The sequence below is a fragment of the Dicentrarchus labrax genome, unplaced genomic scaffold (assembly GCF_905237075.1).
Source record: "Dicentrarchus labrax unplaced genomic scaffold, dlabrax2021, whole genome shotgun sequence".
NCBI classification, from domain to species: domain Eukaryota; kingdom Metazoa; phylum Chordata; class Actinopteri; family Moronidae; genus Dicentrarchus; species Dicentrarchus labrax.
The window spans coordinates 38104-52884 of record NW_026136824.1 but is presented as its reverse complement, the minus strand read 5'-3'; the positions used below and the strand labels follow the sequence as shown (position 1 = coordinate 52884).

Below are 14781 nucleotides of genomic sequence, written 5' to 3'. Positions count from 1 at the left end.
CTAGTTTAATGCATTATGATATCTACTGCAATTGGTATAGCAAATGTGTGAGCTGATTTTCTGACTTTCTATTTTTATTTATATGTACAGAGAACTGAAGGAAGTTGTTCACCTCTGAAACACTCACAGAATTCGCCCATGCAGAAATGCTGTGTCTTCAGGTGGGCGCCCAGTGATGATGTACACCCTACCCCAACCTTTTGGTGCCAGAGAGTACCTGAAAGAGGTATCCCAGCAAAAGATAGAAGCCTGCAGAGAGGAATGCCTTCAGAGAACACCGTATCCCTGTGATGATACAGTGTTTGACATTTGCTGCCTTGCCATGGCAGAAAACAGTCTTCATCCACCCAGCTCTCCAGAGGAACCATTGAGCTTTACATGTTCATACGTGCTTACATAGGAGCTCAAATTTAATGATCACAACCTGCTCTACTGGATCAAATGACTGGATGTAAGCCTCCACATAAGGGTAGAAAATCTTATCGACCATGAATTTCACTGTAAAGGGTATTGAGTTTAAAGAGTAAAATAACTGTGAACTCTTTACTAATGGACATCCCCTTTGTGCTTTTATATCCTCTTTCTATTCAATATGGAAAAATTACACATCAAAATAAGTGCTTACAGTCCAATAGCTGCATATGAAATATCGCATCACATGTTACATGTTGTGAAAAAAATTGTAAAAAGAGCAGCCTACAAAAAGGACAGTCATTATAAATAATAAATCAAACAGGTTATAATATCTTGTCCACAATGGTGTCTATGCTGAATGTCAAATGTAGCTCTTACAGACACAATACCTGTTAACACAGGAAATAACAAACCACTGAGCAGAGCTGACATGATGTAACATCAGGACCAATGATCTCTACCTGTTGATATTTGGATGATGATGGATGATGTCAGGAGGATGTTGGGCGGAGCTGTGCGGGAAATTATGGGATGTCACCAAGCTACCTGCATTAATTGGGTGAGTTGCCCCGCCCCCAACAGGTGCAACAACAACAACAAAGTGGAGGGATGAATAAAAATCGCTCTCAGGTCGGTTTCTGTTGTCCCCTTTAAACCATTGTTACTCCAACAAATGGTGCCCAGTGTGAGGCAAAGTCTGAGTAGTAGTATATAGTTACTGAGACAGATAAAACCTGTTATTAGTTTATAAAATGTGATGCAATATTACAGATTCAACCACCAACAGTATCTAAAAGAGTTGAAATGATCTCAACTACTACAACACTAAAATACGTGTTACACATGAATGCATCAGGAGTAATAATCCAACAATATCATATATAACAGTGTAACACTCACAGGGGACACTTTTATTAATTATTAGTACTTTTACTTTTGAACTTTAGTGACATTTTTAATGCAGGACTTTTACTTGTGATGGAGTATTTTTATATTGCAGTACTGTTACTTTTACTGAAGTAAATTAAAGTAAATTATCCACCACTGCACACTGGGAGTCACCAGCAGGTTTATTTCTTTAAAACTTTATTGAACAAGAATGACAAAGACAGACAGAAATCATACACTGTGGCAACATCACAGTGACATCAGGACAAGAAAGTTAAAGAAAAAGAAAAACTGAATAAAGTAGTTTTTACAAGTTTTAAATTGAATGTTTTACAAGGAATAATCAGTAAAAGCAAACATGTTGATAAGAAAGGAAACATTCAGAGTAAACAAATTGAAATTTTACACAAATAATGAGACAAAAAAATTGCAAAATAGAAAAAACAAACCAAAAAAAAGAGTGAAAAGCTGCAGATTATTGAGTGTTTGACGTCAGACTAATGTGACACTATCTCTACTGTACTAATGCCAACATGTCAGTCTGATCACTTTTAAATTTGTTCATGAAATTAATCATTAGACTTTATCTCATTTCAAAGAACTTTTGGACTCTTTCACTTTCAATATAAAGTATGAAGCTGGATTTAACTAATCCTTCATTTTATACAGTGTTGGATCCATTTGGACAGTTTTGCTTTGACATCATTTAGATGTGGTTTCCAGCATCATTTATTATCTAGAATCATCCCAAAACTTTGATTTCTTTTGATTTTAACCTGACTTATCAAAGTTTGTACATTTGTTCCAGGATGACCAAAGATGATGAATTTAGTTTGTTCCAATCAAAGCCACTCTTTACACCTTGGAACTATTTTTACACAGATGCTGAATTTGATCCTGAAAGACTCTTGTTTGACATTTGAACACATTTTTTCTTCACAGAAACAAAAGTTTTAAGGCAACAAAGTTCAGTTTTAGACTCAAAGTTGAATATTTGTTCACACTTTAATATTTGAGTCATAAAAACACTTTCCCTCTAACTGTGCTTTCAAAAAGAAGAAGATTTGAAAAAAACAAGCAGCCACATTTGATCCTAAAAATTTTCATTTTTCTCAGAGTTATAGAAGAAGATCAATTCTTTCTATCATTTCTTTATCTCTACGTCTGCAGGCTGCACATTACCCTCACACATGATCCCTTCATCCCAGCATCCTTTGCTCTTCTCTTCCTTCAGCTTCCTCTTCCTCCTCTATTACAGTAAACACATCAGGTTGGTACTAACTAACATCAGCTGTGTGTGATCCTGTACAGACTGAACTATCTGGTCAGCAGTGAGAAAGTTTCTCTCTCCCTCCTACAGAGGACACAGAGACACTGAGGAACCAGAGCTGAACCCAAACCCGAACCCGAACCCAGGATAAAGAGGTTCAGTGAATGTGGTGTTGAAGGTGTGGAGGTGGATCAGTGTGTCAGAGGAGACTGTGTAGAAGGACAGAGTGCCAGCAGGACAGTCCACATACACTGCTACTCTACCAGAGGAGGAGGAGGAGGAGGAGGAGGAGGAGGATGTTCTTCTGTTATTGTGACAGACAGAGTAACCACCATCATCAAAGCACTCCAGACTCCAGGACTGATCATTCCTTCCAAACCCACAGTTTCCACTGTCTCCTCTCCTGCTGATTCCTCTGTAACCCACTGATATAGAAACTCTTCCTCTCCACTCGACCTCCCAGTAACAGCGACCAGTCAGACCATTTCTACACAGCAGCTGAGGCCAGAAGTCAAATCTGTCTGGATGATCAGGATATGACTGAACCTCCTTCACATAAATCATCTTCCTGTTGTTGTCAGACAGTTTGATGTTTCTGTGTACTGTGTTTGTGTCGACTGTGAGTTCACAGGAATCTGATGGAGAGAACAAGACACAATACAGCTGCAGTTATTGATCTATCATCTGATCATTGATTGACACTTTGATGATGACATCAGAGCTGTGAATGAGTGATGTCACAGTGTGAAGATGGTTGAATGTGTGCTGCTTTGTTTTCACACTTACACTTCCTCAGACCTGGTCTCAACCATCGGACTCCAGCAGGCTCCACCCTGAAAGGAGGAGGGGGGTCAGAGCAGCATGGAAACATGGACATTACATCGCTCTCATACACAGAGCTTATTATCTGTACTGTCAGTGTGAATTAAACAAACTAATTAATACTTATCTTCATTCCAGGGAAGAGTCTTCTTATTGGCCGATGAATAGGACTCATTTTTTACTTTTTATGTTTTATAAGAAAATTCATATTGTTGAACTATTCATCTGTTTATTTATTAATCTCCTTATGTCCTGTTCTGAATAGAAGACAAATCTGTGTAAACAGTTACCTGACAAAGATAAACTTTGTTATTACACAATCATTTTTCAACTACTGACAAGTTGTTTCCTCCCAGTTGGGGAACATTAGTGTTTGATGGTTCCAGCTGATGAGCAGCTCCAGTCAGTCGTCTTTGTGATGGAATATTTTATAACAGTGTGATGAGTCAGTGTTTATTAACTCTGGTTGATTCAAATAAAACTGACATATCACCATGCTGAGTAACAGTCTCCATCATCAAATAAAGAAACTCTACCACAGAAACTGTTCATTGAATAACTGGCTGTATGAGTTTTACTTTGGGTCAGTTACACAGTTCCTGACTCCTAAAATTCCTCTTTGGTATGTCAGGTTCCAGCAGCAGAGGCAAAATAAAACTACTCTAAAATATGAGGATTGAAAGAACAGATTAATGAATCCTGACCTGAGGATTCCCAGTGTGCAGTGTGGACTCTCCAGTCCCACATTCAGCAGCTTCAGTCCTGAATCCTGCAGGTTGTTGTTACTCAGGTCCAGCTCTCTCAGACTAGAGGACTGGGAGCTGAGAACTGAGGACAGAGCTTCACAGCTTCTCTCTGAGAGGTTACAGCCACTCAGTCTGTAGAGACAATGATCAACATGAAGAAATGATAAGATATTCAAGGGATCATACCTGACAAGCTCTATGTTCTATGGTTGTAAACAGATGACACAGTGGTTAAGAACCAGCCTTTGTCAAGTGCTGGGTTTAAAATCTACTTTGGAAACCAGTAAAGAAATGTGCTTTCTCGTGTCGCAGGTTCTCATGGATCCTGGTGGTTCCTGCTGCTGTGGTCCTGCTTGACCTTCACTGCCATTATTATTGTTATTATTATTATTATTATTATTATTAGTAGTAGTAGTAGTAATTTTACCATCATCTTCATCATCACTATTATTCATCATTCCCTTCACTGTGGCTATTAGTCGTCATCATCATCATCATCAGTCATTTCTACCAGTATAGTTGTTGCTGTGGACCTTTGTCTCTGGGCTTCTCTCTTTTCTCAATCTGAAGAACAGAGCTCTCCACATCTCCTTTTCCCTCTCTCACTCTTCACTGTGACTTCTCCAGATCTCTTTATTTTATCTTCTGTTTTGGTCTGGTTTTGGTCTCCAGTCCTCTCTCCTTTTCCCTACAGCTGTCTCTCAGACTCAGACTACCAAAGTCCTCTCTCTCCTCCTCCAGCCGTTCATTGGAAGTTCAGATTCAATCAAATATCAAACATGTTTTTTTGAGGTTTACAAAAGTATTGTGGTTACAGATTTGATGTATATACCAGGGGTATTTAACTGCATTTGTCCAATGGCCAGAATTTTTATAAGCAAACCCTGTGGGAGCCGGACTATTAAAGTATTGTTAATATATCCTCTTAAAAAAGCTGATCTCATTTTTATTTGCCTATATCAGTGTGAACAAACTTAAAACATTAAAATCCATAATGATAGCTAGATACTAAAAAGTACTTTCAGACCTCCACCAAGGAGGCAGCTCACTCAGGAGTGATGGTTAAAGTCTGTAAGAATGCAGTCCTGATTGTGTGATCTGTTATTGTGCATGTGACACCTGTAGTTAAATATGGTTTAATACTACAGCTCACATAATTCTGGGGGAAACTAAACCAACTATTGGTTTTAATACAGAAGTCAGACAATAATTGGTCTTTTTTCATCAATTATCATTATCAACTAAGTAACTGTGATCTGATTTCATGCTGCACACAGTATGACTCTGAACAGCGACAGTGAAAGTAACTTTGGTTACCTGGCTGAGAGGTTGCAGGTGTGCAGCGTGTCACCTGCAGCTCTTCCTCTAACAGTTCACTGTGGCTGCTCCTTCTTGTTCCATTACTCCCTGACATATTTCAAAACTCATCCACTGTCAGAAATTGTCAGAAATGATGGTTGTCTTGGTTTGTAGATGTATTTTAGATTAACAATAGTTGGCAGCCAACGTCAAGCTCACAGACAAACACGCATTTCATTTCAACTTGATTTTAATTTAACACTGTAAATTTATAAATATCGAAATACTTCCATCACTAGCAACGCTGTGGGTGAGATGGGAGGCTTGTCGCCTGCGGGCCACCAGTAAGCTATGAAAGCAAATTATTTTTTTCAGTGGGGCCAATTGGCCCTTGCGCTGATATTTGCCTTCCTTTAACTAAAGAGCAACTATACTATGATCTGACCTGAGAGTTTCCAGTGTACAGTGTGGGCCCTTCAGTCCCACACACAGCAGCTTCAGTCCTGAATCCTGCAGGTTGTTGTTACTCAGGTCCAGCTCTCTCAGACTAAAGGACTGGGAGCTGAGAACTGAGGACAGAGCTTCACAGCTTCTCTCTGAGAGGTTACAGTCACTCAGTCTGTAGAGACAATGATCAACAATGAAAGAAAACAAACATTTGTGTTATTAATACATTCATAATAAAAAGTATTTAAGTAATAACACAGAAGTCCAACTCTGTCTGTACTTACAGAGCTTTGTTGGAGGCTTTGACCACTGGCAGCAGCCTCAGAAGAGCCTCCTCTGAAGCAGAGTATTTCTTCAGGTCAAACACGTCCAGATCTTTTTCTGATGACAGTAAGATGAAGACCAGAGCTGACCACTGAGCAGGAGACAGTTTATCTGTGGAGAGACTTCCTGAACTCAGGGACTGTTGGATCTGATCCACTAGAGAACGATCATTCAATTCATTCAGACAGTGGAACAGATTGATGCTTCTCTCTGCAGAGGGAGTCTCTTCAATCTTCTTCTGGATGTACTGGACTGTTTCCTGATTGGTCTGTGAGATACTTCTTGTCTGTGTCAGCAGACCTTGCAAGAGATTCTGATTGGTCCACAGTGAAAGGCCCAGGAGGAAGCGGAGGAACAAGTCCAGGTGTCCGTTTGGACTCTGTAAGGCATTGACCACGGCACTCTGGTGGAGATCTTTGAGATTCCTTTTGTCTTTAAATAATTGAGACCACCAGGATGTTGTTTGTTGTTCTGCCAGCAGATTGACTCCAGAGTTGATGAATGTCAGATGGACGTGAAGAGCAGCCAGAAACTCCTGAACAGTCAGATGGACGAAGCAGAAGACCTTGTCCTGGTACAGTCTTCTCTCCTCTTTAAAGATCTGTGTGAACACTCCTGAGTACACTGAGGCTGCTCTGATATTGATGCCACACTCTGTCAGGTCTGATTCATAGAAGATCAGGTTGCCTTTCTGCAGCTGCTCAAAAGCCAGTTTTCCCAGAGACTCAATCATCTTCCTGCTCTCTGGACTCCAGTGTGGATCTGTCTCAGCTCCTCCATCATACTTGAGGTTCTTCAGCTTTGACTGAACAACCAGGAAGTGGATGTACATCTCAGTCAGGGTCTTGGGCAGCTCTCCTCTCTTTCTGGTCTTCCACACATCCTCCAGAACTGTAGCAGTGATCCAGCAGAAGACTGGGATGTGGCACATGATGTGGACGCTTTGTGATGTCTTGATGTGGGAGATGATTCTGCTGGCTTGCTCATCATCTGTGAACCTCTTCCTGAAGTAGTCCTCCTTCTGTGGGTCAGTGAACCCTCTGACCTCTGTCACCATGTCAACACACTCAGGAGGGATCTGATTGGCTGCTGCAGGTCGTGAGGTTATCCAGAGGCGAGCAGAGGGAAGCAGTTTCCCCCTGATCAGGTTTGTCAGCAGCACATCCACTGAGGTGGACTCTCTAACATCAGTCAGGATCTCAGTGTTGTGGAAGTCCAGAGGAAGTCGACACTCATCCAGACCGTCAAAGATGAACACAACCTGGAACTCTTCAAACCTGCAGATTCCTGCTTCTTTGGTTTCAGTAAAGAAGTGATGAACAAGTTCCACCAAGCTGAACTTTTTCTCTTCCAGCACATTCAGCTCTCTGAAAGTGAATGGAAATATGAACTGTATGTCCTGGTTGGCTTTGTCTTCAGCCCAGTCCAGAGTGAACTTCTGTGTTAAGACTGTTTTCCCAATGCCAGCCACTCCCTTTGTCATCACTGTTCTGATTGGTTCATCTCTTCCAGGTGAGGGTTTAAAGATGTCTTCTTGTCTGATTGTTGTTTCTGGTCTGTCTGGTTTCCTGGATGCTATTTCAATCTGTCTGACCTCATGTTCATCATTGACCTCTGCAGTCCCTCCCTCTGTGATGTAGAGCTCTGTGTAGATCTGGTTCAGAAGGGTTGGGTTTCCTGCTTTAGCAATCCCCTCAAACACACACTGGAACTTTTTCTTCAGGTTAGATTTAAGTTCCCGCTGACAAACTCCAACAATATGTTCTTATTAAACACAAGAAAAGAAGATCATTAAGTGATTGAGCTTCTCTGCACTGGCTCCCTGTAAAATGTAGAATAGAATTTAAAATCCTCCTCCTCACCTATAAAGCTCTTCATGGTCAGGCCCCTTCATATCTTAGCTCTTAGTACCCTATTACCCCTCTAGAACACTACGTTCTCTGAATGCTGGGCTACTTGTGGTTCCTATAGTCTCTAAAAGTAGAACAGGAGCCAGAGCCTTCAGTTACCAAGCTCCTCTCCTGTGGAACCAGCTTCCAGTTGTGGTTCGGGAGGCAGACACCCTCACCACATTCAAGAGTAGGCTTAAGACATTCCTCTTTGATAAAGCTTATAGTTAGGGCTGGATCAGGTGAATCCTGAACCATCCCTTAGTTATGCTGCTATAGGCCTAGACTACCAGGGGATTTCCCATGGTGCACTGAGCTCCTCCCTTCCTCTTTCTTTCTGCACTCATTCATGTCTCATTAATAGGGTACTATGAGCTCTTTAAGATATGAAGGGGCCTGACCATGAAGAGCTTTATAGGTGAGGGGGAGGATTTTAAATTCTATTCTACATTTTACAGGGAGCCAATGCAGAGAAGCTAGTACAGGAGAGATGTGATCTCTTTTTCTAGTTCCTGTCAGTACTCGTGCTGCAGCGTTCTGAATTACTTGGGGCAAGCTGATAATAAGGAGTTGCAGTAATCCAGCCTTGAAGTAACAAATGCATGGATTACTTTTTCTGCATCTGTCTGTGATAGTATGTGTCTAATTTTTGTAATATTATGTAAATGAAAGAAGGCGGTCCTAGAGGTCTGCTTTATGTGGGAGTTAAATGACAAATCCTGATCAAAGATAACTCCAAGATTCCTGACAGTGGTGCTAGAGGCCAAGGTAATGCCATCTAGAGTAACTATATCTTTAGACAGTGAGTCTCTAAGGTTTTTGGGGCCAAGAACAAGAATTTTGTTTTTTTCTGAGTTTAACATCAGAAAATTGCAGGTCATCCAGGATTTTATGTTTGTAATTTAGATAATTGATTAATTTCATCGGGCTTGATTGATAGATATAACTGCGTATCATCTGCATAACAGTGATTCCTAATAATGTTGCCTAAAGGCAGCATATATAAAGTAAATAGTATTGGTCCAAGTACAGAACCTTGTGGAACTCCATGACTAACGGTAGTATTTATTGAAGATTCATCGTTAACATGTACAAACTGAGAGCGATCTGATAAATATGACTTAAACCAGCTTAGTGCGGTTCCTTTAATGCCAATTTGATGCTCAAGTCTCTGTAAAAGAATATTATGGTCAATGGTGTCAAATGCAGCACTAAGATCTAATAATACAAGTACAGAGACAAGTCCATTGTCAGAAGCAATCAGAAGGTCATTATTAACTTTAACCAGAGCTGTCTCTGTGCTATGATGAACTCTAAATCCTGACTGAAAATCCTCAAATAAACTATTGTTATGTAGAAAGTCACACAACTCTTTGGCGACTACTTTCTCCAGAATCTTAGAGAGGAAGGGGAGGTTAGAAATCGATCTATAGTTGACTAAAACTTCTGGGTCAAGAGTGGACTTTTTAAGAAGGGGTTTAATTACAGCTACTTTAAAGGACTGTGGTACATATCCTGATAATAAAGAAAGATTAATCATATCCAGTAAAGAAGTGCCAATTAAGGGAACAACTTCTTTAAGCAGCCTAGTTGGGATCTCAATAGAGCTGTGACTCTCTGTCAGCCTGGCCACAGTGCTGAAGAGGAACCTAGGGTTATTCTTATTTTCTTCTATTAGTGCTGAGTAATAGGCTCCTCTGGCATTACGGAGGGCCTTTCCATAAGTTTTAAGATTATCATGTCAAATTGAGCGATATTCTGATAATTTGGAACAGCGCCATTTCCTTTCAGATTTCCTAGCTATTTGTTTTAACTGGCGGGTTTGGTGGTTGTACCACGGTGCTAGTCTCCTATGTTTTAATCATTTCCTTTTTATAGGAGCGATAGAGTCTAATGTTGATCGTAGTGAGCCTGTAGCACTATCAACAAGATTATCAATTTCAGAGGGACTAAAGTCGTTATAGGATTCTGTTAAATTCAGACATGGCATTGAATTAAACACTGAAGGAATCTCCTCCTTAAATTTAGCTACAGCACTGTCAGATAGACATCTGCTGTAGGAAGTTTTGCCTAATGGCTTATAATATAATAGTATGAATTCAAAAGTTATTAAATAATGGTCAGATAGGAAAGGATTATGTGGGAAGACTATTAAATGTTCAATATCAATGCCATATGATAGAACAAGGTCAAGAGTGTGATTAAAATAATGAGTTGGTTTATTTATACTCTGACAGAAGCCAATTGAGTCTATTAATGATATAAATGCGTTACTAAGGCTGTCATTGTTAACATCCACATGAATATTAAAATCACCTACAATAATTACTTTATCTGATTTAAGGACTAAACTTGATAAAAACTCTGAGAATTCAGATATAAAATCAGAGTACGGTCCAGGAGCGCGGTACACTATAACAAATAGAACTGGCTGCAGTGTTTTCCAGTTTGGGTGAGAAAGACTAAGAACAAGACTTTCAAATGAATTATAATTTAGTTTAGGTTTAGGGTCCATTAAAACGCTCGAATCATATATGGCTGCTACTCCACCTCCTCGGCCAGTGCCTCGAGGAATGTGAGTATTAATATGACTGGGGGGGGTGGATTCATTTAGACTAACATACTCCTCGTGGGACAACCAGGTCTCAGTAAGACAAAGTAAATCAATATCATAATCTGATATTAATTCATTCACTAAAACAGCTTTAGAGGACAGAGACCTGATATTTAACAGCCCACATTTCATTCTCTTATTTTGTGCTACTGAGGAGTTGGTTTTAATTTTTATTAAAAATGTTATGTTGAACTCCTCTTGTTTTTATTTCTTTAAATAATTTAGGTAGTCGGGGGACAGACACAGTCTCTATGGGGTTTTGGGTGGGTGACTGTTCTAAAGAAAGCGCAGAGAAGTGTGTAAGACAGCAGCTCTGCTTCCTGGTCCCAACTCTGGACTGTCAGGTTTTAGAAATAATATGACAGCTTCAAAACTAAGGTTGCCAAACTTTTTTACGTTGAGACTCAAAAGAGATATCTGGTGTCTCCCAAAGACCCAAACTAATGGGGCTTTTACACCACTGGGTGATAACTCACTGCTTCTTTTATTTATAAACTACTAATAAAGAATCTGATACAATCTTCTCATATTTTAATACAATCAATTATCATGGCATTGTTATGCATTTTAATTTGGGACCCAATAAAAATGCGTCTCTAAGTTGTGACCCATTTTGGCCTTAAAGTTAAATGTCTAATTTATCCAGCGAGTTATATCTTTAGAGAAATCCTCTTACTGCTCTGCAGACAGTCAGCCAGCTCCTCCTGCTTCATTCTCCTCAGGAAGTGCAGTGTGATCTTCAGAAATGCCTCTCTGCTGCTCCTCCTCTGCTCTTCATCTGTACCATCCAACCTCTCCTCATCCTCCCTCTGACTCTCCAAGCATTGTGGGTAATCTGAACTCAGAACCTTCTGGATCTTCTTCAGCTCGTTCTTCACAAAAGTGACAATGTTGTCCTCCAGCAGCTGGAACAGAATATTATATGAATGACTCAATCAAAGTCAAATCATGGAAGCAAACATCAGATCCATGTTGGACAGACTGACAATCCACTGGTTTAAAAAGTGCAGCATGGAGATTATTGTGAACACAATAGATGTAAAAGTAGTTGTTGTCCATGTACAGACCATAAATATGGAGTCCAGGTGTGTTTGATGCTGCTGGGCAGACTGACCACTGGGAACCTCTGAGCTCTCCTGGTCCACTCTGTGGAGGAATCATGAAGAATGAGCTCACATTATGTCTGTCCACACAGAGACAAACACAAGGTAAAGGTCCATGAAGTGATATTTGGATGTGAACAGTGAATCTGATGACTCCCTGTAGTGGTAAAGGTTTACTAGTCCTTTGGTTCAGTCCCAACAGCTCTCACTAACCCACACTGCTGAAGTGCCCTGGAGCAAGGCACCTAGAGCCTCCGGCTGCTCCAGTGGAGCTGCTCAGTGTCTGCTTGTATCAGACTGGTTGTACTGGGCAGCTCCCAGTGTGAATGTGTTTGACTGTGTGAGTGTGAGGCAGCTGCTGCTGAAAGAGTGTTGATGCTCAGAGAACTTCATCTGAGTCAGTAAAGATTGAAAAACTGGAGATTTCACAACTGAGAGTCTGATAAAAACACATAATTTCGTTTCCATCTTCAGTTTGAAATCCTCACCTTTGATCAACAGAGTGGCGGCCATCTTTGAAGTCTATAAGACGACCCATAGAGCGATCACTCTTCATGGACACACAGCTGGGTTCAGGTTCAGGACAGTCTGGTCTCTGATGGATCCTGATAGAAAGAAATTCATTAAAGCTCACATATTCAGAAACATTGTCACTGAATCAAAGACTTTGTGAAATGATGTATAATTTGAAATGTTTGAATACAGGGCTGGACAATAAGAACAATGTCTTCAATTACTGACATTATGGACGTGTTACTGAACACAATTTACTGATGTCACACACTTCAACACACTGTCTGAATTCCATATAATTAAAGTGAGAGCAGCTACAACATCTAACCAGCGAGCAATCAGCTCCCAGTCCAGTCCAGAAGAGCAGAATGTGGAACTGGTCAGACTGGAATGAATCAGGACAAACATCAGCAGTGAGCAACATGAGGAAGGAAATCTGCTCTGATTGATTCAAACACATGTTACTGTTACATTTCTCATTATGAAGCTGAATGTTTCTCCTGATACTGATTTGAGATCAGATTGTCCAGCCCTGTTTGAATACTGACAACTACGTACTTTAGCTCAGATAAATGTCTTTGTTTCAAATGGAGAATCAAAGCCTTTGTGACATGGAGAAGAGTCATGGACAGTTAGAGATCCTCATCTCACCTCTGAGCTTTGGTCCTTGTGTCATGTTCCCCACACTTTTGTCTTTTAGAGGGAGGGACTCCCTCCTCTCTGTCCTCACACTGATTCATAGCAGAGCCCACACCTTCACACAGACACAGCAACCTGCTGGGAGAGATCACACATTATTTCATATTTATTTCTACTATCAGTCCACTAGATGGCCTCATGGAGCTGAAGGGGGGGATTTTACTGCTCTGCTTCATGAAAATAAAAAGTATGTTGTAGTAACTAACTTTAACCACTGGAGGGCAGTGAAGAGTCAGTTTAACTATTCTACACCTCCTTCTGTCTGCTCCTCTTTTCCTCCTCCTCTCCTCAAACCAGCAGCTGGCAGCAAACACAGACCTGAAAACTGGTTTTCCTGCGTTCCACCACTGATGACAAGATGTCAAACATTTAGTTGGAGCAGAGATAAGGGCTTGGTTTGTTGGCACAACTTCAGTTTTGATTTTAGTTGTTTTTACAGTGAAGGCCCTAACCCTTAAAGAACACAAAGAAACACACATTCATTCAAAATGTCTTCTCTCCTGTTCATCTCCCCTTTAACACAGAAAAACATCTTTAAAAACTGTTAAAAGTCTGCCAGCAAAAGTTGTCAAATAGTTTCTGTTGAATTTCGTTAAAATACAAACTGTTCATCTCCAATAAAATACCATCAAATAACAGATGGGGGTCAGTCTGATCCCTGCTGGGTCCTAGTGCTGGACCGCCTGCTGCCTCCCCCTCTACATCAATAAAAGTCCTGACTGTTGTGGACCACATCAGACCCCAGATCAGACTGAACTCATCTTCCTCATCACAGAGTCATCATTCAAAGAGAGCACGACTGTTTGAAAGCAGTACAGACTTTAAACAATCACACATTCACCATCAATGTGAACAGAAACCATTTCAACCAATCAGAGCTCCACTTACTGAACTTTTAGCCACAAACTTCATCAGTGTGCAGCTCTCTTCTGTCCTCAGCAGCTCTGTGGAGAAAAGGAGCTTCATGCTTCAAGTTCAACTTCTATCAGATAAAATGAAGAGACGTCACTGCTTCTCCTTCATTACTGTGTGTGTGTGTGTGTGTGTGTGTGTGTGTGTGTGTGTGTGTGATAAGCAGTGTAACTGGTTGGATTTTGGTGCCATACAAATAAAACTGAACTGAATTAGTTAGTATTTTGAGTTGTTTCTTAGCAATTTGAACTTCAGCATCACGTACAATTAAATACTTTTTATTTGTGAAAATGTATTTGGTTTGGTAGAAATTACTGGCAGAGGTCAAAGGTCAAATGTGCCTATAAATGAGTTTCAGACCTTCATGATGATATAAAATGTAGAAATTACTGTATAATGTTAGTAATGGAAATACTCTCTGCTCTCTGCTTTCCTGTAACACTTGAACGTTGCAGTGGCCCCAAGACAATGTGAGTCTGACTTCCTGTCCAGAACTTAAATACATAAATACATTTATGAAGACAACAGAGACCGACCTGAGAATATTTTTATCCCTCACTCCACCTTGTTGTTGTTGTTGTTGCACTTGTTGGGGGCGGGGCAACTCACCCAGTTAGTGCAGGTAGTTTGGTGACATCCCATAATTCCAAGCACAGCTCCACCCAACGTCCTCCTGACTAGAGGTCTAATCAGCCAGTGAGTGAAAACAGCTGTGTGGGTGTGCAGAGACTTTGATTTGTAAAGTAACTGAAGCTGTCAGATAAATGTAGTGGAGTAAAAAGTACAAGCTGTCTCTCTGAGATGTAGTGCAGTACAAGTTGAGAGGAAAGTACAAGTACTG

At 40.5% G+C, this 14781-nt stretch overlaps 2 protein-coding genes across 2 annotated transcripts in view; both read right to left on the bottom strand.

The window, feature by feature from the left end:
* Positions 1 to 1472: 1472 nt before the first annotated feature.
* LOC127359924 (NACHT, LRR and PYD domains-containing protein 3-like) lies at positions 1473 to 13103 on the bottom strand. Its single transcript, XM_051394254.1, has 9 exons — positions 12981 to 13103; positions 12305 to 12421; positions 11781 to 11859; positions 11390 to 11618; positions 6171 to 7974; positions 5885 to 6058; positions 4099 to 4272; positions 3359 to 3405; positions 1473 to 3207 (listed from the first exon to the last, which is right to left on the bottom strand). Exons 1-9 carry the CDS (start codon positions 13067 to 13069, stop codon positions 2657 to 2659), a joined length of 3264 nt encoding a protein of 1087 aa, XP_051250214.1. The 5' UTR covers positions 13070 to 13103; the 3' UTR covers positions 1473 to 2656.
* LOC127359925 (NLR family CARD domain-containing protein 3-like) overlaps positions 1473 to 14781 on the bottom strand; it is a 51406-nt gene continuing 38097 nt past the window's right edge. The window contains exon 12 of the transcript XR_007883046.1: positions 1473 to 2078. The gene's annotated coding sequence lies outside the window, so the exon portion shown is untranslated. The remainder of the gene's footprint in view (positions 2079 to 14781) is intronic.